Here is a 26,243-nt window from a genome sequence, read left to right on the forward strand (position 1 = left end):
GAACAGAACTGAATGGATAATTTTCTGATATTAATTAATATTCCTGGGAAAGAATTATAACTTTACCTCGGTTTCAAGTTAACCCTAGAATGCATGACTTTATAGATTTTTTTTTTTTTTTTACAAAATAAAATATGTGTTTTGAATAACTGCAAAAAATTATTAAAAAATTTTTTAATTATTTTTTGTGAATCTTTAAAAAAGTTTAAAAGTGCCAGATGATAACATTATGAATCCCAATGACATAAACCACAGTGTAAAAACTCTGCAATAAAAATAAAAGTTAATTTTTACAAATATATATTTTTACAATGCACACACAAAAAAATGTTTTGATAGTATTTTTAATGGTAGAATTATTCATACAACAGCCATTTTGGTGTTTTTCCAAATTTATTGTTTAAATCTAATTCTTGTACTACTATTACCATAGATTAGGCTTTTCTACAAACATTTATCAAAGAACATTTAAGGAAGGATTTTCAAATATTCATTGATGCCCTTTAGAACAGTCATGTGAGGCTTATAAATGGAAATGAAAATGTGTAACCAAATGGCTACACGATGCATTTCAAGGTTAATGGAAAATAATACTTCCTCTGTTGTATATATTAATACATTTATATGAATCTAAACAGGCATAGTATGCCTTTGCTTTCATTAATCATGTATTTTGTTATGTTATTTAAAAAGAGGATAAAATTGTCATAAAGTTGACACTGTAATGATAATTATGATTAATAAACAACTATGTTTTAATTGGAAGAAACACCAAACACTCACCATCATCTTGCGCAATTCCTTTTTTAAGGTGTACGTACACACTTGAAGATTTTTTTTTTAATTTTAACTTAAAAAATCCAGTTTTTTCACAGTAGGTTATTAATATATGTTTAAACTCATTTCAGTGAGAAAAAACCATAGTACATTAATTATTAATTAATTAAAAAATATTTAATAAGCTAATTAGCCTATTTTTTGAAACATGATATCTTACATTCTAATTTGTACAGACACACAATTCTAGTTGGAAATTATGCCTAATATTAGTCTTCATGTTGTCTGATTATATATAACCTCAAACTAGTTATATAATTTTTTTTTAATTTTTTTATCAATGATGAATAGAAAAACCGAGATTTTTTCTGTAATTTTAACTTTTAAACAGCTATTAAAAATTTATTTCTTTAAATATAACTTTGATTGAGGCACAAAACATCCGCTATTTAATACAGATTATTTTGATATACAAATAACTGTATTTGGTTCATTTCTTGTTGAGTTATGATTGTTTGAATGAAGCAACATAGTGGAAAAATATCATTCTTCATAAAATGAGTTTTATAAACACCGTAACTAGAGTTTTTAATGAAAGCACCTCAAGCAAAATAATTATAACTCGAGAAATATTTCGAATATTGACAACCTCTTGGTATCGTTTGAAAGCTAAAGAATCAGAGAACATTATTAAGCAATAAAAAAATATTCGATATTTTGAACGATTTTCGAAGTTTCAAGTGTGTACATACACCTTAATCAACACCTCTTTCAAACATCCAATAGGGAAGCGGGTAAACAAATTATAATTCAGGAGTAGCATACTTTCATAATTGATTGGGTTATGTGTTCGATTTCTCATATAATAAAATATTTCGATTTCTGATCTTTAGTTATTAAAATTATTTTGCGAAACCTCACATTGTTTTGTTGGAAAAAAATTAATCTGATGCACAAATAAAATTCACTTATATAGAAGAGCAGAATGGTAACTGCTGGCTAAGACTTTTCACTAGTAATTCATGAACTCATATAATACTGTTCAGATTTCTCTAAATGTTTGCGAGATTTCTTAAAGGTCTTATTTTTTTGTCACAATATTCTTTTTAAGTCAAAAATTTACACTTATGGCTCAACAAATTTTTTATATTATATCTCATTATATCCGATAGCATCCAAATTAAAGATATCGAGCTTTTACAACATAAATTAACTTTACTATGTCGAATCTTATGCATTGTTGCAACTCAAAATGATTCAATTTTCGTCATTCTGTTAAAATATTGCACGTAACCTGACCTTTATTTTATTTCTGCCTTTTCTCCTCAATATAAAAATTCACAAAATAGAAAAAAAAAAGCTCTATTTAATTTAAATTCCATTTTAATGAAATTTTCTCCGCGCTGACATTTGCAGGAAGGCTAAAAAAAAAGTCATTTTTATGACAAGAAACTCGTTCATTCGAACATAACTGAACTTGGGTTTCCTGACATGCAACCTCCTCCCCTTTTTTTATGAGTAAGTCTATTCTACTTTCTCCCTCCCCCTTCGCTCTTCTTTTATTTTCATGCGCTTTTTTTTAATGCTTTTATACACCCAAGTATGTTCGGAAGCTATTTTCACTGCGCGAGTTTTTTTACAGGTCTGACAAAACGCGCGACAGTCTTGGTATTCTGTAGCAGGTGTTTGCTAGCACCCGCTTTTCAGGACTGTACTCATTTTTAGTGAGTATGTTGTACCCTTTCACGCAAAAGAAGACTAGGAATATTGGTGTGTTATATAATTAATATGAAGGTAATTTTTTTTCTTTGCAGAATTTTAAAGTTTACTTTGATAATTTGATCCAAATATTCTACTCAAATTTACCAAAGATTGTTTTAATATTAAAAATGATCTTAGCAAGTAAAAAATAATCCGAAATATCTGAATCAGAATTTTTGTAAATTTGTAACTTTTCTTCTGTAGAATGCATGTCATCATAAATTGATAAAAATAGTTTCGCTAATTATTTTTATCATTATGCCTAATATTTTCACTAAATAATTATATCAGTTTGCCTATAAACATGTATTGAAATACTCCTCGTTTTATAGAATTAAATTTAAGCATAATTTGATTTACTTAAATTAAAATTTGTCCTGCCAGGAGAATATATAATTTGGCAGTTTAAGAAAAAGCTATATGATTCGTTCACTGTATTATAAAATGGTTTTCAAAATTAATGAAAGATTACACGAACAAAACTTTTAAAAATTCTTGATATATATTTAATTTTATTGGTTAAAGTACTTCCTTTTTAAATTAAAGATAGATACTTTATCGATCAGTTAAATATCTTGTTCAAAAAATTTTTAAAAATAATCTTGAACTCCTTATTTTCTTATTTTTAATTCCTAATAACTCATCCTAATATCCCCTAAATATCCTCTTTTTCATACATATATTAATTTTTTTTTTATTTTGGTCTCATTATGTTCATTATTAAAAAATATCATTTTTCGGCTTTGCATAATGAATTGCAGAAACATATTAGAATTGTCAAATTTTTAGATTATGAGCAAAAATTTCTGAAAACATTGATTTTAAAAATTATTATGAGAAAAAAAAATATAAATTTCAAAAGTTCAAAGAAGATTTATTTCAAATATAAAAACTTTATTTATAAACTTTAATTACAATAGCCAACGTTAGTACATTTCATCGATTTAATTTGCAATTGTAATCATTCGGCTAAGTGTATTTCCCTCGGATAAATATCACGCTTAATTAAATAAGATAATAATATTATTTGAGATAGGTGGGTTATTAACGCATTGATCTTCTATAAAATTTCTGAAAGTTAGTTCCAAAATTGAAGAGATATTCTGAAAATCCATGAACCAGAATTCATCTAAGATACAAATCCGTCTTTTTATTTTATTACTAAATATGCTCGATTAAGATAATACAGTGGTTCGAAATAAATGAAATTTATTTTCGATTGATGTAATTTCGATTTACGTCTATGTATTCTGGTGAAATAACACGCTTGATTGGCAACTTTATTCGTTTCAAATTACTGTAAAATATGCTATTTTACAAGAGTTTTTTTGTCATATTCTTTACAAACAAAACTACAACTTTCAAAAAAATATGCGCCTCTATCTTCTGATCCCTTTAAAAACATTATTTTTAGCATCTAACCCTAAATCTATGCTTGACATTATTACCCGCGTAGATTTTCCTCTTTAGATGAACCATCTCCATGCGGGAGTTGAAAATCAGCTGCCTATTTGGCTCCGAAACAGAAAACAGTCCCGTTGCTAGGCAACTCAATCTCACGTGGTTGGGATGTCAACACGCCGTGTGATTGGCTTTGAAACGGGAAGGGGAGTTCCATTTTGTTATATTTATCGCCTGTTTTTCCAATTCTCATGCCTAATACTATGAGCATGAAGAGCAAAAAGATTCTTTAAAGTGTTTTTTCGCGTATTTAATTCGGAAATAGTAACTAAAATTAGAAGTTTGCCAAGTGTTTTATAAATGACATAGTAAATATCAGAAAACGATTACTCTTTTTTATAATTATTTACTTTTTTTTTTTTTAATAATTACTTACCATTAAAAATTGTGTAAAAAAGTACACTATTTGCAAATCTGAATAGTGTTGCGCATAGTTAGAAAACAAACAATTAAGATTTGAAAAAAAAAACTGTCTATTCGATTTTAGTGTTATGTATAATTAGAAAACCAACAATTAAGATTTGAAAAAAAAAAACTATTTATTCTATTTATTACTATTTCTTTGTAGTGTATGCTATTTCATTTCAAAGAATAATTTATAATTACTTTTACATTTTTTTCTTTATTATTACATTACTTTTACATTACATTATAACCGAGAATACTATATTTAATGTCTTACAAAACAAACTTATAAACAAATCTATAATAAAAAATAGAATTTTTCTAAAGAAATACGAAACTGACCAATTTATTTCGAAATATAATTAATCGTGATCTCATTTTTCTAAGAATTTCCGCTGACAAATTAGATTTTTGCAATTGTTGAGATACAAATGAAAAGCAATTACTCATGCGAAAAAAAAAAAAAAAAAAAAAAAAAAAACATTGTAAATCAAACGAAAAAAAAATTGAATTTTCTATTTATTATAAAAGAGCAAAGTAAGTAGTCATTTTGGTTCCATGTCTGGCATAAGATTTTTTTAAATCCCCCATTTATAAAACATTTTTTTACTTTTCCCCTCATAGCGAGTTGTTCAATTCTTACTCCAGCTTTTTTTTGGCGAACTTTGGCGACCAACCATTCTATTTCCCGTTTAAGCAACCCTTAAAGTAGCGGGAGGCAGCGTTCAATAGTCTCTTCTTATCCCAAGTAGGAAAAAAGAAAACATTCGAGTGGTGTGCGAATGGTCCGTCCATTCTTCAATTGATATTTCTCTAACGAACTTCATACAATGATACCGCCCGGCGAAACGGTTGCACTGTTGATTGACACTTGCACAAATTTTGCGATTAAAATATCAGTTGTAAAGTGCTAACAAAACTAGATAAAATCTTGCATGAATAAATAATTTGTTCTGAGCTGGAACAATTCGCACCTTAAAAGTGCTTGAAAGTAAAACTCTTTTCTCTTCAATGCTTCATATTTGAATGTATATGGTCAGAGCTCAGCATTTGTTAACAGTACCAGAATTACCAGATTGTACCGTAATACCAGAAAAGCTCTGGATTGTGATATTTTTATAATTGTAATTTAAACTCTTATTAAAAAAATATAATCATCTTCTTCAAAAATGGCAATCGATACGGAACCAAAAGCTGCAAAGAGATCGCCGGTTTATTACCTCATCATTGATTACAGAAATGACAAACTGTACTCTCAGTATTACAAAGGAATCGATGCTCCCAACTATAGCATCCGAAAATCCTCATCTGGATCAAAACGGGTTGTGGTCATTCGGGCGAAACTCCTGCCCAAGCGCGTAAGTTTGCATTTTTAATCAATTTTTCATTTCGTACATTTGTATTTGAATCGTATTTTTTCATGCACTCAACAACGTTATTTTATGACAACTTTCGTGTAACTCTCGATAGCAGTAAGATTAATTGTTCAGTTATTAATATGAACAGTTTCTTCCTTATATTTTATTGATGTTGGCTTATTTTACTTATCATCATAATTTAGGTATATTATGTAACTATAATTTTATCAATGTGTATGATAATTTTATTATAGTTAACTAATTGTTTATTAATGATTTGCATTGGATAATAATTATATTATTGATGTAATGTGCAATAAAGAAATATTACGGACGACAGAATTTTACCTTAATAGTTTTAAAATTGATATTTATTCCCACAAGTTAATGCTTCTCTTTTTTAGTAATTTTTTTCTTCATTTCAATTGATTGTGCCTTTCTTAGTCCATAAACTTATTAAATCGCTATTGTTATTTTAGATATTTCATAAAATTTTCCATGTTTACATGAACTTTTCAAGAAATCATGGTATATAAACAGAAAAAATCTAGCATTATTATTTATGTATATTAAAAAATTTGTTTTGTTTGAAAAACTTTTTCCCCTTTACAATTATTATTTAACAATGATTTAGCCTATTTATGATTAATACCAAATTTAAAGAACCGAATAATTTAGTTAATTTTTTTAATTGTTGAATCTTGCTGTTATCATCTTACTAGTATAAAAATTTAGAATGTTAATTACGGTTCAATTTCAAAATTTTTCACTGTTGAATTAAGTAAAAAAAAGTAAGCATAATATTTAATTCCTAAACTTGAGTTTCTTCCAAATTATTTAAATAATATTATTAATTTAAACGAGTTCATTTAAAAAATGAAGTTCTCAAAAAATGAAGAAAAATTTAGAATATATTTGAATCGTACGAGAGTTCGGAAGAATTTATACTAAGAATTTATTTTAATTAATTGTATGGGTAAAATTATGCCTAAAATGTATAATACTTTTATCGGATGAAAGTAGAAGTATTTGTTTCATGAAAAGACGACTTTTTTTTTATATTCCCCTTTATGCGATGCATAAATTCATTTCCCCCCCTACTTCTTTTCTTCCCCCCCCCCCCCTCTTTCTCTTTTACCCCTTTAACTTTTTCTTTGGAATATAGTGTTTGAAAATGGATTCCGCAGCTCTGAGGTCCACCTTTAGGGTTTTCCCCATTTTAGAGACTTTCTTCTTAGCACAGTTAGCCGAAATATTTCAGAGAATTCAGCCGTCCTTCTAATCTCTCTGGGGCCGTTTTGATCTAGAGTCTCAACTGCGAGACTAAAAGGTTATAGATAAAAGACCAGATTCTACTGAAAATTTGTCATATACCTTGGTCTGAGTGACTTTGAATCTTTCAGAATCAGACGTCTTTTCATTGTTGTGATGTGGTAAATGAGTAAGTAGGGTTAAACCTGGGAACCGTCTTTGTTAACTGATCTTAATTTAAAATTATGACGAGTGTTCAAAAAACACCGGAATAGCTTCAGAATGAAATGGTAAACAAAACTAGTCTGTTCAAAACGTAATTGCTGCTTTTGTGTAAAAAAATAAATAATTTATGGGGGGATCGAAAGATTTTTTCGCAATTTTATTCTTTTTTGTGTATTTATAAATAATAAGAAATAAAATAAACATATTTTTAATAACTAATTTTTGTCTGATTTATTATTCGAACATTGATAAAAGAGGACGTTTATCAGAAACACAAAAAATATTATATATAAAATATTATATGTAAATTTTGGTAAATTAGCTATTAATTCGTTATGAGTGATGGTTTAAGTTATAAATATATCCTATCAACATACTTCAAAAAGTAAACCATGCAATTAAATAAACTTATATTCCTTCCTCTTCGTTCTTATAAAAAAAGTACTTAGAATTTGTTGTGAGACCTTGTAAAACTAAATCGAAGTCGAACGGGAGAAATTCTCTTAACTCCTACGTTTCTTGTCCAAAATCGTTTTCAAATGGCACGGCGCCACGGGCAAACCGAAAATGCGGTCCACCCGTTTCCTTTCAAGGCCACAAGTGAACGTTATTATTCCGTTACGATATCTTGTTTGATGTTGCATAAGGGAACTCCCCTCATCAAAATAATTAGACTTTCGTGGTGCATTTCAATAAGGACAGGCTGCTTTATTACCTGAAGTATTATGGCAACCGAGTGCACTTGCTCGTTGAAACGTGAAAGAACAAAACAAAAACGCGTCAAACAGAAAGCCCATTACTTGCTTCTTATAAGGAAGATTCCTGCTGTTTAGATAAGACTTACAATGCGGAAAAAGAAATTTTATCGCTCGGATTATTATTTCAACGGCTAAATGGCTGTTAGGCTAATCAGTTATTGTTTGCAATCTATTTGTGTGTAGGTTGGTATATTGAATAAATTAACTACTTAACACTTCTTTTTTCCTCTCAACTCGTTTTAAAAAAAGAATGTACGACGATTTATCAACGCGTTTAAATCATTTTATTATAAAGTATAATTGGCAGAATCGTAAACTTTGTAAAGAACCATTAATAACTTTTACTTGCAATGAAGTTTAACATAATTAAATTAATTCCGCTATTTTGAAGCAATTAGAAGTCTAATTTGGCATGAATTTTATATTTCTGGGCTAAGATCAGATGACGAAAATGGTAGTAGAGTCGTTATAACTCACCTCTAAATTCGTTTAGATTGGTAACAAATTAATATGACGCAGACCTTCAATAGAAGCGGTGTCGAGTTCCTGATCTTAACCACTATGCCATTAATAAATTATTTCCTGAAGCTCGTAAGTTTTAACTTCACAGATCGTCCTTTCGAAATCTGTAGAATTGTATATAATATTCCTTAATGATTGTTTTCCCCTTTTTTGATGTTTTTTTTTATAAGGCACATTATTTGCTTTCGTAAACTATTCACGCTTTCTAAGGTCACTCAGTATTCTGATTTTTCACTATCTCACTACTGCAGACCGTTTTGGTAAAGAACTCTTTCATTTTACCTCTGCCTGAATGATGCAGATGAAGAGATAGCAAGATGATATGTTCTTTTTATTTGGTTTATATTATTTCCCTAGGGTTGTTCCTCTTATATACCGTTCTAATATTTAAAATTGCATTAGAAGAGTTTTTGTATCAAAAGATGTACACATTAATGTGTTTATAAATCAATTTCATGCTTTAGTGATTCTTAAACTGTTCGGAGGCACAAAAGATGCGAAAAATGTCGCAAATTCTAATGAACTAATTATCGAAATTAAAACTGAGATACATTGATAACATATTCTTGACAGTAGGTAAACACATACCGAAGTTATGTTGATATTTATATTTTTAAATACCAGATTCATTGCAATAGGGGGATGATTCAACAAAATGAAAAGATCATTAGAAGGGCGACAACATTAAAACTGGCATGGAAGGCTGCCATCCTGAAAAACTGAAAATCGCTGATGAAATTCATTTGATCTTCGAACTGACAGGTTACAAAATGTCTGATAAACCTGTGGAATCGCGGCACCCTCATGGAATACTCGCAACTTTGGAACCGCAGAATTGTGGGATCGATATTCAATTCCAACAAAGCAGGCTTAGTGGTGATATAATCCATCAAACCCAGATGTCCTTCCTCTATCTGGTTTTATGTGAAAAATTGTATTATATATCCAGATCATATACAATCCATGGCATTTGGAGGTTGCTCAAAGTCTTGAGGTTCATCCAGAAATAACTATCGAGTGGATTTGAAGTACAAGTAGCTAAGACATTTGTTTAATTAAACTTAACTGCTAACTCAAATTTAAAGACTTTCTTTTTCTCGATAATTCTTTCATTTGTTTTTATAATTTGTCATGTGTAAAGAATGAAATTGAAAACAAAATAACTGCACGCTCTCATAATAATGGGGCAGAAAGTTATGATTAAGAAACGTAGGGATTAGTTACACAAAATTGCATTTCTTTAATTACGTAGAAATGACGCGATTAAAATTAATCATCTGAAAAATATTCTACGAATTTTTTTTTCCACTATATTAAAATCTGTATGTGTAACTCGCGCATGCGTGTGTGCTACATGATTAATTTTCACAGCAGTTTATTATTATCATTTTCTTTCTTGATTGCGATCAATGATAATGCTTATAATGAAGGAAGTCTCGTTTAATAAAATTAATAAAATTCTATACTAATAAACAATTATGTCTCAAAAAGAATGAAAAATAATATAATGCTCTAATTCTGATGTTTATGAAATATTTTTTTTTTCAGTGTCATAGAACTAATTTTTAAATAAACCTTTGTGATTTTTTAAAAATGATTTAGCATTTTAAATTTTATTCGATTGATAGATTGGATTAGTGCTATTACATACGGTAATCTGCAAGAACAATTTGATTAGTTTTTCTTTTCGAACTACAATTTTTATATATATATATATATATATATATATATATATATATATATATATATATATATATATATATATATATAAATTTGTAGTATAATAACATGTACTAGAATTAACTAAGAATGTCGGCAATGGCCCCCGAAAATGAATTCTTGGATCAAAAACTCATAAATTGAGATTCAAATCAATATACCATCTTATGTTTCTATTCTTAAATTTCAAAATTTTGGATCTCATTTTTTTTAATTAAAAGAAAAAAAAAACTGCCCTACTCTTAAATTTTTTATTCTTTTATGTGAGTAATTTATCATTCTATTTATGAATATCACCAGATGTAATATTCTTTTATATGATATATAGTATTAATATTTTCATCTTTTCCCTCCTCTTTTAATCAGTAATATCTTTTATGTTTGCTAAATAGAGAATTGTATAGGCAAATAAATAAATGCAACACACTATCCACCTTCCTAACACAGACTTAAAAAAAAAATAGTTTCCTTCCCTTGAAGCGCAACGCTGGAAACAATGAAAGACTTTTTTATAATTATTTTTTACATTATTTCAGTGATTAATATTATTTTATCCCGTCACACTTGCTGAGGTCGTTGCACCCTACCACTAGTGAAATTCTGGTACCTTTTTTCATCCTCTCCTTTCCCCTCTCTCCCCCCTCTCCCTTCAGCGGGACATACGAAGGGCTTAATTGCCCCTGGGACATGAAGGGGGGAAGTTAGATATGAGTCACCGGAGGGGGTCGATAAAATTTCTGTATGCAGTCATGAAGTCTTTTCTATGGACCTTATTCAAGGGGCTATACGTCATGATCAAATTCGCAGAACGAGGTTTTTCCTTGTATGTCATTCTACCCTCTGGGAAAAAGGATTTAAGACTCTTTTTTTCTTCCCTTTTTTGAAATATTTACTTTCCATAGAAGGAATCATGTTTTGTTAGCTCACCATCGTTTAAAAATTTCTGCAGGCATATTTTGGTGCATAATGTATAAGACTAAGTATTTATTTATTTATTGTGTAATTTTAATACTTTTTACGGTAATTTCCGTGTTAGTTGGGAGATTATTCAAGAAAAACAAACAAACAAATGCTATTGCTTTCATAACTATAAAACAAACTGCTTCAAATTGAATTTCGTGTTATAAAAGCATTTGAATTATTGTGATTCTTTTTTAAACATTTTTTCGCTTCAACGGTTTGATTTACTTTGGAATAGTTTATTTTTTTAAAAAATTAAATATTTATTTTAGAATTTGACAGAATAGTATATGCCAGTTATATAAAAAGGCAATTAATGTTGTTTTAAAATCATTTTCTTAACTGCTTATTTTGCATTATTATTGCGCATATATAGTTTAAATAGTTTTATGAAATAATGTTAAGTATATACACTTAAACTAATACTTTAACTTTTTGAATTTTCTAAATTATTTTGCGGTATATTAATTATTCATAATCCTTTTAATACTCTAAAACTATATTTTAATATTTCAGAAATATTAAAATTAATTCATTCTGTTAATTAATATTTAATTACCAGGCTACAAATCAAAATATCGGACGTCTAAAAAGTGTTTTTAATTGTTTAATAGGTTAAAATTTTGATATTAAATGAAACATAAAAATTTTTAATCAAGAAATTTAGCATGCGAGCATGAAATAATATGAAAAGTATATATCATGTAAGTTTTCTTTGAACTTACATCTTGCATAAAATTATATCGAAATGAAGAATTTCGAAAAAATAAATTATAATAAACTGTAAACATAATAATAAATAAATATGTAGCTAAACGGTGAGATGTTATAGCTTGACGAACCGTAACTAAACTGAAATCACAATCAATTTACGTCAAACGTACAGATAAGAAAGTCTGTAAGCGAGCTAGAAAATATGAGCCTCACGACATAAAAAAAAAAAAAAAAAAAAAAAAACTATAATTTGTCATATTAGTGATGGAAAAGAAAAATGAAATTCGTGGTATATATATATATATAGCTCTTATAATTAGAAAAGTGCAAGAGGAAAATAAACTGAAGGCGAATTCCTTTCAGTAAGCAATAAATGCGAGTCAACACAGATTATACATACACTTGATTCGGAAATAGGTTTGTCCTGTTGAATTAAAGAATTAAAACCAATCTTACAAAATGTTAAAAGATTTATAACCGTTGAACAATTTATCTTGTTTCATACAAGGCCCTGTTTACTGTAATACTAAAAAGCAATTAAATTTATAATTTACGAGTCAAAATATTAAACGCTTTAAAAAAATTATGATCTTGCAGCTTGTCAAGAAGAAGTGCTTTAAGTACTTTAACACTTCCATCGTTATAAAAGAGATAATACTTTTGATTCGTCCATTTCATTACACATTTTCATACAAAGCATCCATAATATATATTAACATTAAGTCCACTGAGCAGCACAGGAGATCATCATCTAGTATATCATGTGAAATGGAGCGTGTTTAGCAATTTTAAATGTTGATGGTTTGTTATTTGCCAAAATCTTATTCTCTTTAAAATATTTCTTTATTATCTTCATCAAAAAGAACTCGTTACATTATTTTTACTATTAAAACTGAATGAAGGAGCAAACTCTTAGGATAATAAGTTAGTCCAGAACTGTATGGTTCAATGCCCCCTCGTCGTGAATGATCGCTCCCCTTGAACCTCCCCCCCCCTCCCCCTCCCTTAAGAAACTGTGGGAAGAAGTGCAAAAAATGTCCCTGGAGTACCTGGACAATGGCCTGAAATCGGGGTCATGATGCTTGGGGGAACTACTGGATTGCCTTTTTGATGGGAAAGATCACTCTCAATGGGGCTCCCCTGATATTCAGCAAAGATTCCGTTGAGACGGGGTGGATGGCTGAAGAAACACGACTTATTTAGCTCCAGGAGACCGTTGTTTGTTGTTTTGGTGGCTCTCCCATGCTACTGCTTGTTTGTTCTGCATTTTCCACTTTTTTTTACTAACTTTTAAGATGGTCAACTAACCTGGTTTTTATTCCCCATTTCAAACATTCCTCTTCCCGATCAGACTGGTTCTTGAATTCAGAGATCGCGGAAGAAATTTCTGCGTTATTTCACAAGATAAAAGCCTAGTTTCGTCGAAAAAGCAATTTTTTTAATTGTTTCGTTAAACTATTTACGCTATCGATTGTTCGTAAAACATTTTATTATTATTATGGGCATCTTTTTATAATGAAGTGTAATTGAGAATTCGTTGCATTATTAATTATATGAATTTTAATTAGTTTTCCACATCTATTTTATTTATTGAAATACATTTAATATTTTTGATTCGTTAAATTTGTCCCAGTAAAGATAAGATTCGATATTTTTTCTTATTTTCTAAACCACTAAGTTTATTATCTTAATTATTTCTTTGCACTGCCATCGTTCGATGTACCTCATATTTTGTTACTTATGAGGGATTTAAGTTTAATATAAAACTATATTAAAGCCAATACTTAAAAATAATATATGTAATAGTTTTTAATAACCTAAAATACTAATGTAATAAGATAATAAATAATAATAATTCAAAAGTGTTATTATCAAAGACAAAGATGACTTATTTTTAGGTTACTGAAGATGCAAAACCTCATTTTTTTAACGTAGAAATAGCAGTACTATAATAGCAGTTTGCTCTACATAAATCATCCTTTTAAAAAAGGACTACTAAAAAAAGCAACTACCAGCCAAAAAGTAGAAGGGGGAAAAAAATATGATTTAAAAGAAAAGCAATGGTGTCAAGGAAAATGAGCTCTTCATTGTCACAAATTTGAGCATTTAATAGCAGAGATTGCTAAGTTTCTGAAAATCTAAAGTGACAGAATGTAATTCACTCATTAAAAAAAAAAAAATTTAATATGTTTATTTATGTTTCCCTTGCTGTTGTTATTTTCCAGAATCTAGATCATGATGTTGGTGATCTATAATTTTGCTTTTAAATAAAAAAATTTTAAAAAAAACATGTGTTTTCAAATTTTATGACTTCTCTTGTTCTAGATTGATTCAATTAACCCAAATCATTCCTTCTGGTGCAATTATTTCATTTCATTATTTAATACTGATTTAAAGCCTGCAAAATATATGAAAAAAAAACTACTAAATAAATCTAGAAAACTTATATCTATCTATAACTCTAATTTAACATTTACTTTTAAAAATTATAAAAAAAATATATTGACATAATTTGAAGCAACCCAATTTTGTAACAAAATGACAGTGGTGTTTATAACTCTGAAAAAAATCTAAAGTAGTTTCATTAAGTTAGAAGTTTTATTATATAAAAAGTTTTTCTTGCAATAAAAAAAATTGGTTCATTATTATTCAGCAAATTCTTAATAATATCCTTTTCTCTTTTAAATTCTAAAATAATCTTATCGGAATGAACTTCACAGACCTCGCTATAGATGACGTTTGAATGACAAGCTCAAAAATCATAAGAAATGACTTGCTAAGTTTGCATTGCAATCTCAGGATAAACTCTAAACTGAACTGGTATCTCTTTGTCTAAGTTTTCGAGTCGTAGTAAGAAGCAAAAGCCTTCCGAAACTATTGTAAGTCCCTGTTACATTTACATCTTTATTTCAAAGTTTTTCCTAATATGTTTATCTGAATTTTAAAATATTTTCGTTCCTAACCACAAATAAATTTTTTTTATATGTTTAGTAAAAATTTCATTCCGATTTTATTATAATTTTAATAAATTTTGCACTTAACGTCCTCTTTACTTATATTTTCAGTTTAGGTCCTTAGATGTTAAATTTCGTGAAATACTTTATAGGCTCTTCGTATTAATGAAATGCTAACTCGAAACTGTTCGATTTTAGGAGCTGAAATAAGGCTCAAGAATATGATTATCACTTTAAACAGTTTTGAAATTATGAAATAAAAAAAAAATGGGAAACTAGAAGAGAACCGGGGAGAGGCTTTACTCCAAAAAGAGTTTTAAAGAAATTTTAAATATTTTTCAGACTTTTTATATTTTGACAATATGGGTTTTATCATAAATTTTATATAAAATTGTTTATTATAAATATTAAAATGAAATTACTGAAATAAAATTAGTTGACTTATAGTTTGTGAATAATCTATAAAACATATTTTTTGATTATCTTATCATCTTGTACGCAATTATTAAAATCATTGAACCGTCAAACGAACACGTGTCTCGTCTCCTAATTAATAAATCGCTTTCATTTCCTGCTTTGTAAAACTACAGCAAAAATTAAAGCTAAAGCATAATGAAATGTCCTGATCAGGACGAAACAAACAGTCCGGCCATTTTTGAAAAGTCGATGTAGGTTAAGACTGCTCGACCGGATGTAGTTCTTCCGTTGAGTAGTCAAAACAAGCCTTCGAGGCCACGCCTGCAGCAAAACTCTTTCCGTTCAGACCCTTTGTTTTCCTATCTCTCCCTCCACGGTTATATCTTTTCGGGAACCACAAGCACTGGGTATGAAATAATGGTAATTTAGGTTTCTGATTTCAACATTACGCTTCTTTGTTATAGTGGGCGGAATCTTCTACTAAGAAAGGAAGTTCAATTGAATTGTTAGAAATTGTTTGAAATCAGTCAATATTTGCTGGGAGATAAATAGAATTACTGTTTTATCTATGAATTGGATTTTTAAATTCTGCTTTCAGCACAAATGCTTAAAGGATTTTCATTTTATTGAATCTATAATTTATTATTTGCAAGCATATATAAAAACATATCTTACCTTAGTTATTTCTTCCCTTTTATTTAATTATTTATTTATTTGAGAGCGATTCATTTTCAATACCTAGTTAGACTGCATGAAACAAAATGCTCGTTAATAGTAGAGTATTGTTAGTGATAAGAAATGACTGCATATTCACAATTCTAATAGTTATTTTTCAAAATATATAATAAATTGTCCTTTAAAAATACTTTATACATTTTTTTTCTTCTTTTTTTTTTGCTGTAAAATAATAAAAATTGTTATATGGTCTTCAAGTATTCGGCACTTTTCCAATATTTCTTGCATAAAAAAAGAAGTATATGTAAATAATTATCAATAATTTGTTATTCACGATGTGGTGCAGGTGTATTCGTCAACCGTCAAAGTGAAAAAGAGTTGGAGCTAGTTTTGTAACGTCCGAACTGAAGCAGCTGCTGTAACATTACCTTGACCTTAATAAATCCAAACATGAACTTATCTGTGAAATATCGCCAGTATAGCTCATTTCCCTTTTAAATGCTAATGATTTATTACAGAGAAGTGATGAATATGAGTAAAAAGGATGTTTTCATCTTTTTCATAATATTGTTTACAGTCTTCTTACCTCTGTGTAAGTTGTTCACAAATCAATTAATATTTGAGGATTGATTTTGATAAGTACGATTGAATTTAATGTCTTGATCTTCATAACATTTGAAAGGCGTTTCAAAAATTAATTATCGGTTTAATTCTCCCCAACATCTAAGGAATATGTTTAACAGTTTTGATTGTGTTGGTAAACGATGCTCTGGTATCAGTGTCTCAAGCGCGGGCAGTTTTAAAGAACTTCATACCAATAAGCAAACTGTATAAGATTTGCTTCTGAAAGAAAAGTGATTGACAGCAAATATAAATCAAATGTAACAATTGAAAATAAGCAACTTAACATTGCAAATCAGTAGAATGTACAGACATTTTAAATGTATACAATCCTAATAGATGTTAGCATAGATTTATTGCAGGAAAATTTCCATTCTGCTGCAAAACAAGAGCATTTCTATCGGCACATAAAAGTCGATTTTAGTTACTGAGTTTGCTTGTTATAATGAAATCACGTTGCCTGGTTATTTATGCTACTTAAATTCTGAAATTTGATAATCTTCTAAATGGTTGCCTATACCACAAGCGGGAATTATATTGTAAATCCATATACACACCATCTTACAACAAAATATACATAATTCCTAATAAGCCTATCCATAGTGGCTGGTATAATGTCAGTTTCCGTTCGACAAGTCAATTACCTTATCAATGTGCTTAACGTGCCTTCTATTTATTTGAGAAATTATTTACTTTCATTATTTGAATGGCATAGATCGTCTCAATTACATTCCATCCTCTACAGTGGAACTCACAGTTTTTTGAATATGCTTATTGAAAAATATAGAATAATAAAAGTTAAGTAATAAAAGTTATAGTGTAATTAAAGTGTTATAAAAGTATCATTGTAATATCCGCATGACAATTTATCTTGACTATTCAATCCATGCCTACAAATTGAATGATAATTTTAACACAATTTGATTAATCAGAAATGTTATTGATTTTTAAGAATTTCGGTTGGGTGCTTTATTAACGACTTTATAATTTTGTCAGATTCTATTTACAACGTGCTTTAGAGGCTTGCATACAATTCGCATTAAAATTTTTTTGTTAGCCTTATTAAATATAAACTGACCTATGGTATTTGTTTTGAATAAAAGAAATCACTTCCTGAATCGCCGCTTTGACAAGTAATTATAAGCGTTCACTGCAGCTAAAGACGATAAAAAAGTCAAATTGCTGAAATATCAGTATTGTATTCCATACAGTAGATTGGTGACGCACACACTTGTGCTCAACCCCTTTCCGCATCACACTTTCGCAGAAGGGGAAGTGAAATTTTCACAATGCATGCGAGGGTAATAACCTTGCCGTCTTTTTTTATTGTATTTTACACTTTTTTTAATCCGTACTCCAACACACAACCACCTGCACGCATTCTTTCCTCGTTCGTGTATGCATGCGCATTTGGTGAAAACTGTGAATAGAGGGATAGGTATCATGTTCAAAAAAGGGGTTATGAAAAACGAATTTTGCATTTAAAAAGCGATCCGTAAGGCATTGAAAGGTTGTGTCAAAGAGATTATAAAAGTAGTTCAAGAATTTTTAAGGGAAAGAGGGGGGCAGTGCTGTTGGGTGGGAGGGAACTTGGGCTGAAAGTTCAATGCTGTCTCCAGTATTTCAAATATATATATATATATAAAAATCGAAAATGATTTTTTTTTGTTGTTGTTGTATTGTTCTAAATAATATTTTTTAAATCATTTTTAAAACAGAGAAAGAAAAAAACTTGTAAATGAAACTGAGATACATTAAATTTATTTTATTCTTTCCGTTTGTTGTCATTTCTAATTGCTTTATTGACACAACCTTTCAATGCCTTATTTTGGTAGAAATGACACCAGAAAGCTGGTATGCGATATAAATGTTTATTGTTGTTCTCCTGATTGATGATGCTTTTCGTTTTAATCATTTTTTTTTCTTTAGAAAAAGTACTGCTCCGTGATTTTAAGTTTTCTGTCAATAATATCAAAAGTTTTTTTTAAAAAAAATCTCAACTTCTAAAAAGGCATAAAAAATGTGGAACTGATACCTACATGGTCTTAATCATCATTTCTGAACGAGTAAAAATAACAGTTTATTTGGTATATTTAATGCTAAAAATAAAAGCAAACAAATAAGGAATCTAATTTTTAAAAATTCAGCTTCTATAGCATGATTTTGACAGATGCGCGACCGCAATGAAAAGACTTTTGGAATAAACTTCAATTTATTTTATCTTGGAAAGCATAATTTGCACACAGTGACGAAAGGCGAAACACGTCTGCTTACACCAGAACACAAGAAAAAAAAACGGGGGGGGGGGGAGGAGTTTTCTCCTTCAGCGATTTCATTAAGAGATTCAGAAAGGTATTTCTTTGACACATATCGATTCAGGAAAGTAAACCTTAGGTATCTTTGAAATCATATCGTAGGTGTTAGGAAAGTTTATCCCTGCGTGCTGAGATTCAACAATTTTTTTAAACGCGTGTTAGCAATAATTAAATAAAAAAGTGGGATTTGGATGGGGAAATTAGAGAAAAGTTATATCTATAACGAATTGATATTTTTTAAAAGTTAAACAATTATTTCCCAAAGCCTTAAATCACATTCTGATTGTATTTGAAAATGCTGCTTACATCCGCATAAATTCCACGCATGTTTTGAAGAATTGATTAAAGCGCGGCCTCTGGCAGCTGCGAAGTTGGTCTTCGGAGATAAAGAAAATAAGAATAAGTATTTTTCAAATTTATGGAGATTATTATCGGAATGGTTTACATTAATCAAATTTCGTGCTTTAACAATTAGTAGGTGTTTAAAAAAAAGAATTTATGGATTGACTTAAGCAGCTTATTTCTTTTGACAATCAAGGTCATTTCATAATGAGAAAAAATATAGTATGTATATTAGGGATCAGGTAAGCTTATTTAGAATGAATCGTAAATACTATTTTAAAATAAAAATTTGGAGGGAATGTCTAAAATTGAGCTCTTCGTAAATTGAGACTTCAGTTTCGCCTTTACGTTAAGAAAAAGGATAAACACACATCAGAGATATAAAAAGTTACACCGCACAGTATTCTTTTTATAAAGAAACATGAAGCATTGATAAAGACATTTCACACAGTTCTTTTCTTTCTTTCCTTTTTTTTTTTTTTTTTTTTTTTTTTTTTGCTGTAATTTTTTAACGCGCTTTGTATTTTGCCAAGTTATGGAAGCAAACCTTTCCGAAATTCCAATCCTGAAGGTCACTACACTCACAAAAGCAAGGGGAAATCAAAGCACAATAAAATATATCAATTCGACTCTTCCATAAAATTGACTGCATAACAAAAAAGTGCACCTATCGTAAAAAGTGCACCTATCGAGAAGGGAGGAAAACCTGCTGGAGCGTTGAAAAAAATATATTCAAACCCGGGAATGTCTTTTGTAGACGGAAGAAATGGTATTGGAAAACTATTCCTCTCTGGTTTTTTTTTTTTTTTTTTTTTTCCCGCTATAAAAGTGTTTATGGATCTGAAACTCGTGCCTTTAGATTTCTTAAAAATCAGCTTAACAATTTTTCCTCTAAGAAAGATGTAAAATAATAATATAGATGATTTTACTTCATTCATTTCTTTATTTGGATTCATAGTAAAAAAATTGATCATAGAAACTTAAAACTTTATATTGATAATGGAAAAAAAAATTCTAAAATTCAGTGAACTCGTTTCTTTAAAAAACGATACATAGATAATAATATGTCATCTTCAAATTAATTCATTTTTGAGCTGTGTATGAATTCTCTCAAATTGATATGATTTGAATTCAATTGTGTATTGCAGTTGTGTTTACAGTTTTTATTCTTATCTTAAAATGCTAGTAATTTTAAAACAAAATTTATTTTTAATTTTTTAAACATAAATAAATTAATATTTTAATTATGTTAATAAATTCATATTAATATAATTCTAATTTCTAAAATCGATTAATTATTGTCTTGTTAATTAATCATCATTAACGAAGAACAATGTTAATATAAATAATGGATAGCATAAATACTCCAAGAATGATGTCAATATTTTATAGCATTAATAAACTATTATTACTCGAAGATGTAATAAAAATAAAAGAATGGCTTACATATAAATTATTTCTGCTCCACATATATTTCTTAAACGGGGTTTACTTACATGTTTTATATAAAAATCTGTCAATATTCAATAATTAATTTTTTTAACGTTTTGTGTTACTTATCCTCAGTTTTTTGTTACTTATTCTTTCGTATTACTTATCAATCTGCATTTTAATTATCTCTCTTAAAAATTTTTAATATTTTCTCTTGCTTTATATTGAATTCTTAAATTTTACACATAAGAAATTTTGAATTGTATAATTTTTAAAAAATATGAATACTTTTGATTTTACAATATATCTTTTTTTTTGTAATGTTGTTTTTGTTATTGATTATTATTATGGAAAATCTTGAAAGAAAAAAAGATCATTATTTTTATTGAATGTTTTATTTTATCTTAAAAATGCTTTAAATAGATACACTAGTAAGACAAAAATAAACATTTCTAAATTCCTACTTTTCAAATCATTACAATCTTCTTGAGGTATGTATTTGACAGCTTATTTAAGCAGACTAAGTGAGTGGAACAATATCTGATAAAACATCGGAAATTACCTGCCACTGACTTTTACAAACAGAAATTGACGCTTTTTCATTGTAATTGTTTTTCCTTGACTTCGGAACCGAGCTTTTCTGGGTGGCATTGAACATAAGCACCAATGCGCAATTACCCGCCCCTTGCCCGACGTCACGCTTGACGTCTTACTCCAAATTCTATAAATACTGTCTTTTGCAAACCCCCCTGCTCTTCACATTGACTTCGTCGTGACTAATTACTCCAACGTCCAATGGTTTCAATGACCCACTTTTGAAAAAAATAAATACCGTGTAACAACAAAACAAATGTGTGCAACAGCCCTACCCTACGCCCTGATAGTTTTTCCACGGGTTTCCAAAACTTTCTGACTTTTGGCGAGAAAAAGAAAAGTCACAAATTGTCGTAATGAGAAAAGTGTCTTTTTGACTTTGCGCAATCCAAGCACAATGTCATGGCAAGATCGATATCTGGTAATAACGTGTTTTTCTCCCTCGCTGTCCAGTTTACGGTCCGCCGGATTTCCTGACCTCGTTTGCTTCCTGCCATCCCCAGCATCTTCATCAAAATCCACACCCAACCGGTCTTGGATTTCACATCCTTGACGGAAAAACTCCAGGTTGTTGTGATTGATAACGATTATATAAGAGAAAGAAGCTAATGCCTAAGCTTTGATTAATTCAAATGCAACTTGTTAGAAGTATAGATTTCATCTCATTTGAATACAAATCTTTTATCAATCTGAATTTTTTTCAATCATTATTGACAGGCCGGTATATATTTAGAAATACCTTGAATTATGTCATGGTGAATTGAGTGCCTCATTATCACAAAGGGCTTACCATTCATTCCATTATCATAGCTAAATTCAATTTCGCGGTCTGTAATATTTTATTGATTCTATTTTATATTGGAAAATTTAGCATTTATGCTTTGTTAGTTGTATTTATTACCAATTATTTCAAATGAAACTTTTTCCTTTCCAGAAGAGAAAAAAATTGTAAGGATTTTTTTTTTAAATCATTGAAGGAATCTGTGAAGTTAAATTAGCTTTATAATTTTACGTCTATATTGGTATGATTTATTTAGTTAAAAAATGTGTTCTGTGTTAAAAATAGGATATTAAATCTCGTATACATTGCTGAAATTTACTGAAAAAACATTTATTAGTTATTTTCATTTCGAATCTGTAATATTGAAGGAGATTCGAACTTCTAGTCCGAAACATCATAATAATATGGTGTTTTAGAATTGATTTATTCATATTTTTATTATTATGTTGCAGTGAAAACAAGAACAAATAAAATCGTTGTGATGCACGTGTATGTAACTGCACATATTAAAACAACTAAAAGCATTTTTATAAAATACATACATATAACGAGGAAAATTTATTAAAATTTGAAAAAAAATGTATGGAAATTAAATTAGTATCTCTTGAAAGCGTATTTTTTAAATTTTAAAGTGATGTAAAATGCTTTTTGTGCAATTATATGATCGAAATTATTGAAGAAAAAACTGACTTTTTAATTAATTTTTAATTAAATATTTAATTAAAATGTTGAAAAGTCTTTTTGAGTGAGCATCTGCTACCCAAGAAGTAACTAAATGCCAAATTTGGTAGCTATGTATCTAGCATTCTGCTCTATAGAAGATTTTATTTTATTTTTAACTATGCATATCTCAACTTACTATAAAATGCTAGCATGTAACCATCATTTTAAAAATGTTTATGCAAATTAATGCGTGTTGCAAATGCAAGTTGACTTTGGCAATATGATCTTCAAAAATGTCATTTGCAGTTTTAAAGAAAAATCTAAAACTGAAGTAACATTTTTTTCCAGATTGTAATTTATTAATATTGAAAAAAAAATAATATTAATCAAAATGCTCGTAAATTAAATCATTTTAAAGATGATTTATCTAATTAAGTACTTAATTATCACCAAAAAAATTTAACGAAACAAGCTAATATTACAAACTATGTAGCTTTGTTTTTTTTTTCAATGTGAATAACTATTATCAATAAAGATACATTTTGCAAAAGAAAAACAGCTACTGTTATTCAGCGTTTTATTTGAGAATGGGCCAAAATCTACTATATAAAAATGATATACAAGACAAAATGCTGAAATAACGTACGTTTTAAATCATTTTTGACGGATACAAAACAAAATAAACGAATCAAACACTCCGCTGCAGATGTTAAATTCTATTGTTTTGTTCCATGTATGGCTCACTAAGCATTCCCAACACAGCATGTTCACTTTTATTAATGTATTTTCCAGCAAAGACGTATCGTAAAAGGAGAATATCTTCCTCTGATATAAAGATGTATTATTTATTATGACCGGCTTTACCAAATGGTCTTTTCCTTTTCGCTCCTTTATCCAATTACCCCGGGTTCTGAGAAAAACCATTTAAAATCTCGTTTACTGCTAATTAAACTCCAGCTCATGCAAATGGATAGCTCGCTGATGTTAAGATTTACCACTGCCACTAACAGAACCTTTTTGTTTAGAGCTTTGCTATAAATAATAATCACAAACCTAAAGATCCAATGCTTCCGAGCTAATTATTTTCAGTTTTATTATTAGTCTGGGCATGAGAGTAACGGTTTCCTTTTGGTGGTGTGAATATTTCCTTTCAAAGAAGGTTTTTACTCTTGCAATTCATTCTATCCATCAACCCGCGATGTGTTTGTGCTTGCGTGGAATAACAAATAAATAAAAAGATCGGCGGGATTTTTACCGAATCGGTTTTGTCAATCGACAGCAGATGGAGCCGTTAAACTGAAGGTCTCCCTTTTTGTTACCAAATGCCATAAATGTCCCACGCTTTCAAGTTATCGCATTGAAGAATGATGCTTAGGAAAACTATGGCGGGGCTTTTTTTTTTTTTTTTTCTTTCTTTCTGTGAGATTTTTTTTAAAGTCTGTCTGTCTCGGTGTTTAGCTTCTCTAGCGTAAAATACAAATTATTGAGGTAACCTGTCAAAAAAAAAAAAAAAAAAAAAAAATGTCGTTTAAAAAGAAATTATCCCTCTTTAGGTGTTTCCAAAACAGCTTTTTAATTTGTTTAGAATTTTTTGCATCGGATAATTATTATATAAAGCAGGGATTCTTACATTCGTTTTTCATTTGCGACAGTCACTTCAAATATAAATAGGAAAATAATATAAGTGAAAGGAATGTTAATTAATAATAAACAATATTAGTTTAAGAGCATTTTTTTTAAAGTTTGCAAGAAACTTTAATGTTTTTTTTAACTGATAAAAATATACGTAATACGGTTATTCAGTAAAAAAACTGAAAAGCTGATGTTCAATGCATTCATGACTCCAGTGGAAATAAGATTCTCAGTTTAAGTAACCCTTAATAAAATCAGCATTTAAGTCATCTCTTGAGTCATTTTTATAAAAAAAAAAAGCCATATTTATAAAATATCCTCTAAATTGAGAAATAAAAACTAAGTAATATATAAAAAAATTTTAAGTCAATTCCTACTTAGATCAACAATTTTTTTTTTATTTTAGTTACTTTTTATTAAATAATTACAATTAATATTAATATGTATATACATATGACAGAATTACAATATTAAGTGGCAAAATAGAGCTTGGTGACAAACTTGGCGACCATTTGGTTACATGACGACAGATTTGGCGACCAAATAGAAATTACTAGATAAATTTAATTAATGTCAAATTTAATTATTTAATAGTGTTAATTAATTTAATTAATACATGAAAAAAACTGTGTTAGCATCAAGTGTCATCCACTACAAGTTTAAAAAAATGTATTTGAACTTGAGTGGATGAATAGAAAGTATTCTACATTGCCTGAACTTTTCATTTCAGCAACAAGAATACATATCATTTCTAAAATCTATTACGTTTACTTTAATTATAGATATATTTCTTAAAAAAATAAGATAAATATCTAATAAGATGTTGTAATTTATACAATGATAGTTTTTCCTGAAGTTTGAAGGTTTTAAAAACGATGCAAAAGAGCAAAATAAACGAAATCCGCGTTACACGAGAATATAATCAATAAAAAAAATATTGTGAGTTAGGTTTGAAAAATCACATCTAGGAAAAAAAAATTGTAGATGAAAAGATTGAAACTGAAAGGCACAAATGTCTCCTAGTAATTGCTCATTATAGAAAGAAAACATTAAACAGAGTTTAGAAGTAAAAAGATTTTCCCTTTAGATAAAAATGCTTTAAATCTTTGATCGAAATTGGGGAAGAAAATGCTTCCTTAAAATTATTTAACTTATGTTTCCAGATACATCAATATAAGGAAATGAAAGTTCTAGCACAATATTCTAAAAAATATTGTTTATTTATCAAAATATCGCATGAAAATTTAGGCATTAATTTTTGTAAACATATTCATTTATAGAATTTAGAAACAATTTATATTTCCACCATACGAGATAGGTACTGAAATCAGATGAAAAACGATTTTACTTAACATAGTTTTTCAAATTTTTATGATGGTATCAATAACAATTGCTTCTTAGACGATATTTCGGATCCATTCTTGGCGATTAAGGTTGTTTTGTAAGCTTATTTTTGAATATAATATTTTGAGTATGCTGTTAAATAAGCATTTATCTTAGTTTTTGAATTTCGACCTCAAACATAAAAAGCACACATTGTTAACTTTATACCTTCATTTATCTTACATTAGGGACTTATGTTTTTCTTCATACCAAGTTTTTATATCATTTAAACACAAATCATTGCCTTCACTGGCGGATTTAAACAATTTGCAGCTTTAGGCAGTGCACATTATATGGCCACTTTTTTTTTCTCAATAAAATGGTCATTATTTATTTTCTTATTTTAATGCATTTTTAATTTAATCAGCATGTTAATTGTTTATTTTAAGTTAATTTCTTTATTTTAATAACATTATGAATATGCTTTTGCTTATTTATTAATTACTCATGACTGGTTGTTAAGCAAGTTTATACATAATATTATTTAAGCAAAAACTCGAGATTTATAAATTTTGTTATAACAA

General features: G+C 28.6%; 1 protein-coding gene across 5 annotated transcripts in view; it reads left to right on the forward strand.

The window, feature by feature from the left end:
* Positions 1 to 26,243, forward strand: part of LOC129965486 (BTB/POZ domain-containing protein 6-B-like) — a 113,788-nt gene that overhangs the window by 77,955 nt on the left and 9,590 nt on the right. Inside the window, exon 1 of one of the 5 annotated variants that reach the window (XM_056079401.1) lies at positions 5,170 to 5,762. The exons of the other annotated variants lie outside the window; for them this stretch is intronic. Within the exon in view, the coding sequence (XP_055935376.1) occupies positions 5,574 to 5,762 (189 nt within the window). The 5' untranslated portion in view covers positions 5,170 to 5,573. Of the gene's footprint in view, positions 1 to 5,169; positions 5,763 to 26,243 lie in introns of those variants that run through there. 5 annotated transcript variants of the gene reach the window in all.

This window comes from Argiope bruennichi, chromosome 4, assembly GCF_947563725.1.
Source record: "Argiope bruennichi chromosome 4, qqArgBrue1.1, whole genome shotgun sequence".
In the NCBI taxonomy this organism is placed as follows: domain Eukaryota; kingdom Metazoa; phylum Arthropoda; class Arachnida; order Araneae; family Araneidae; genus Argiope; species Argiope bruennichi.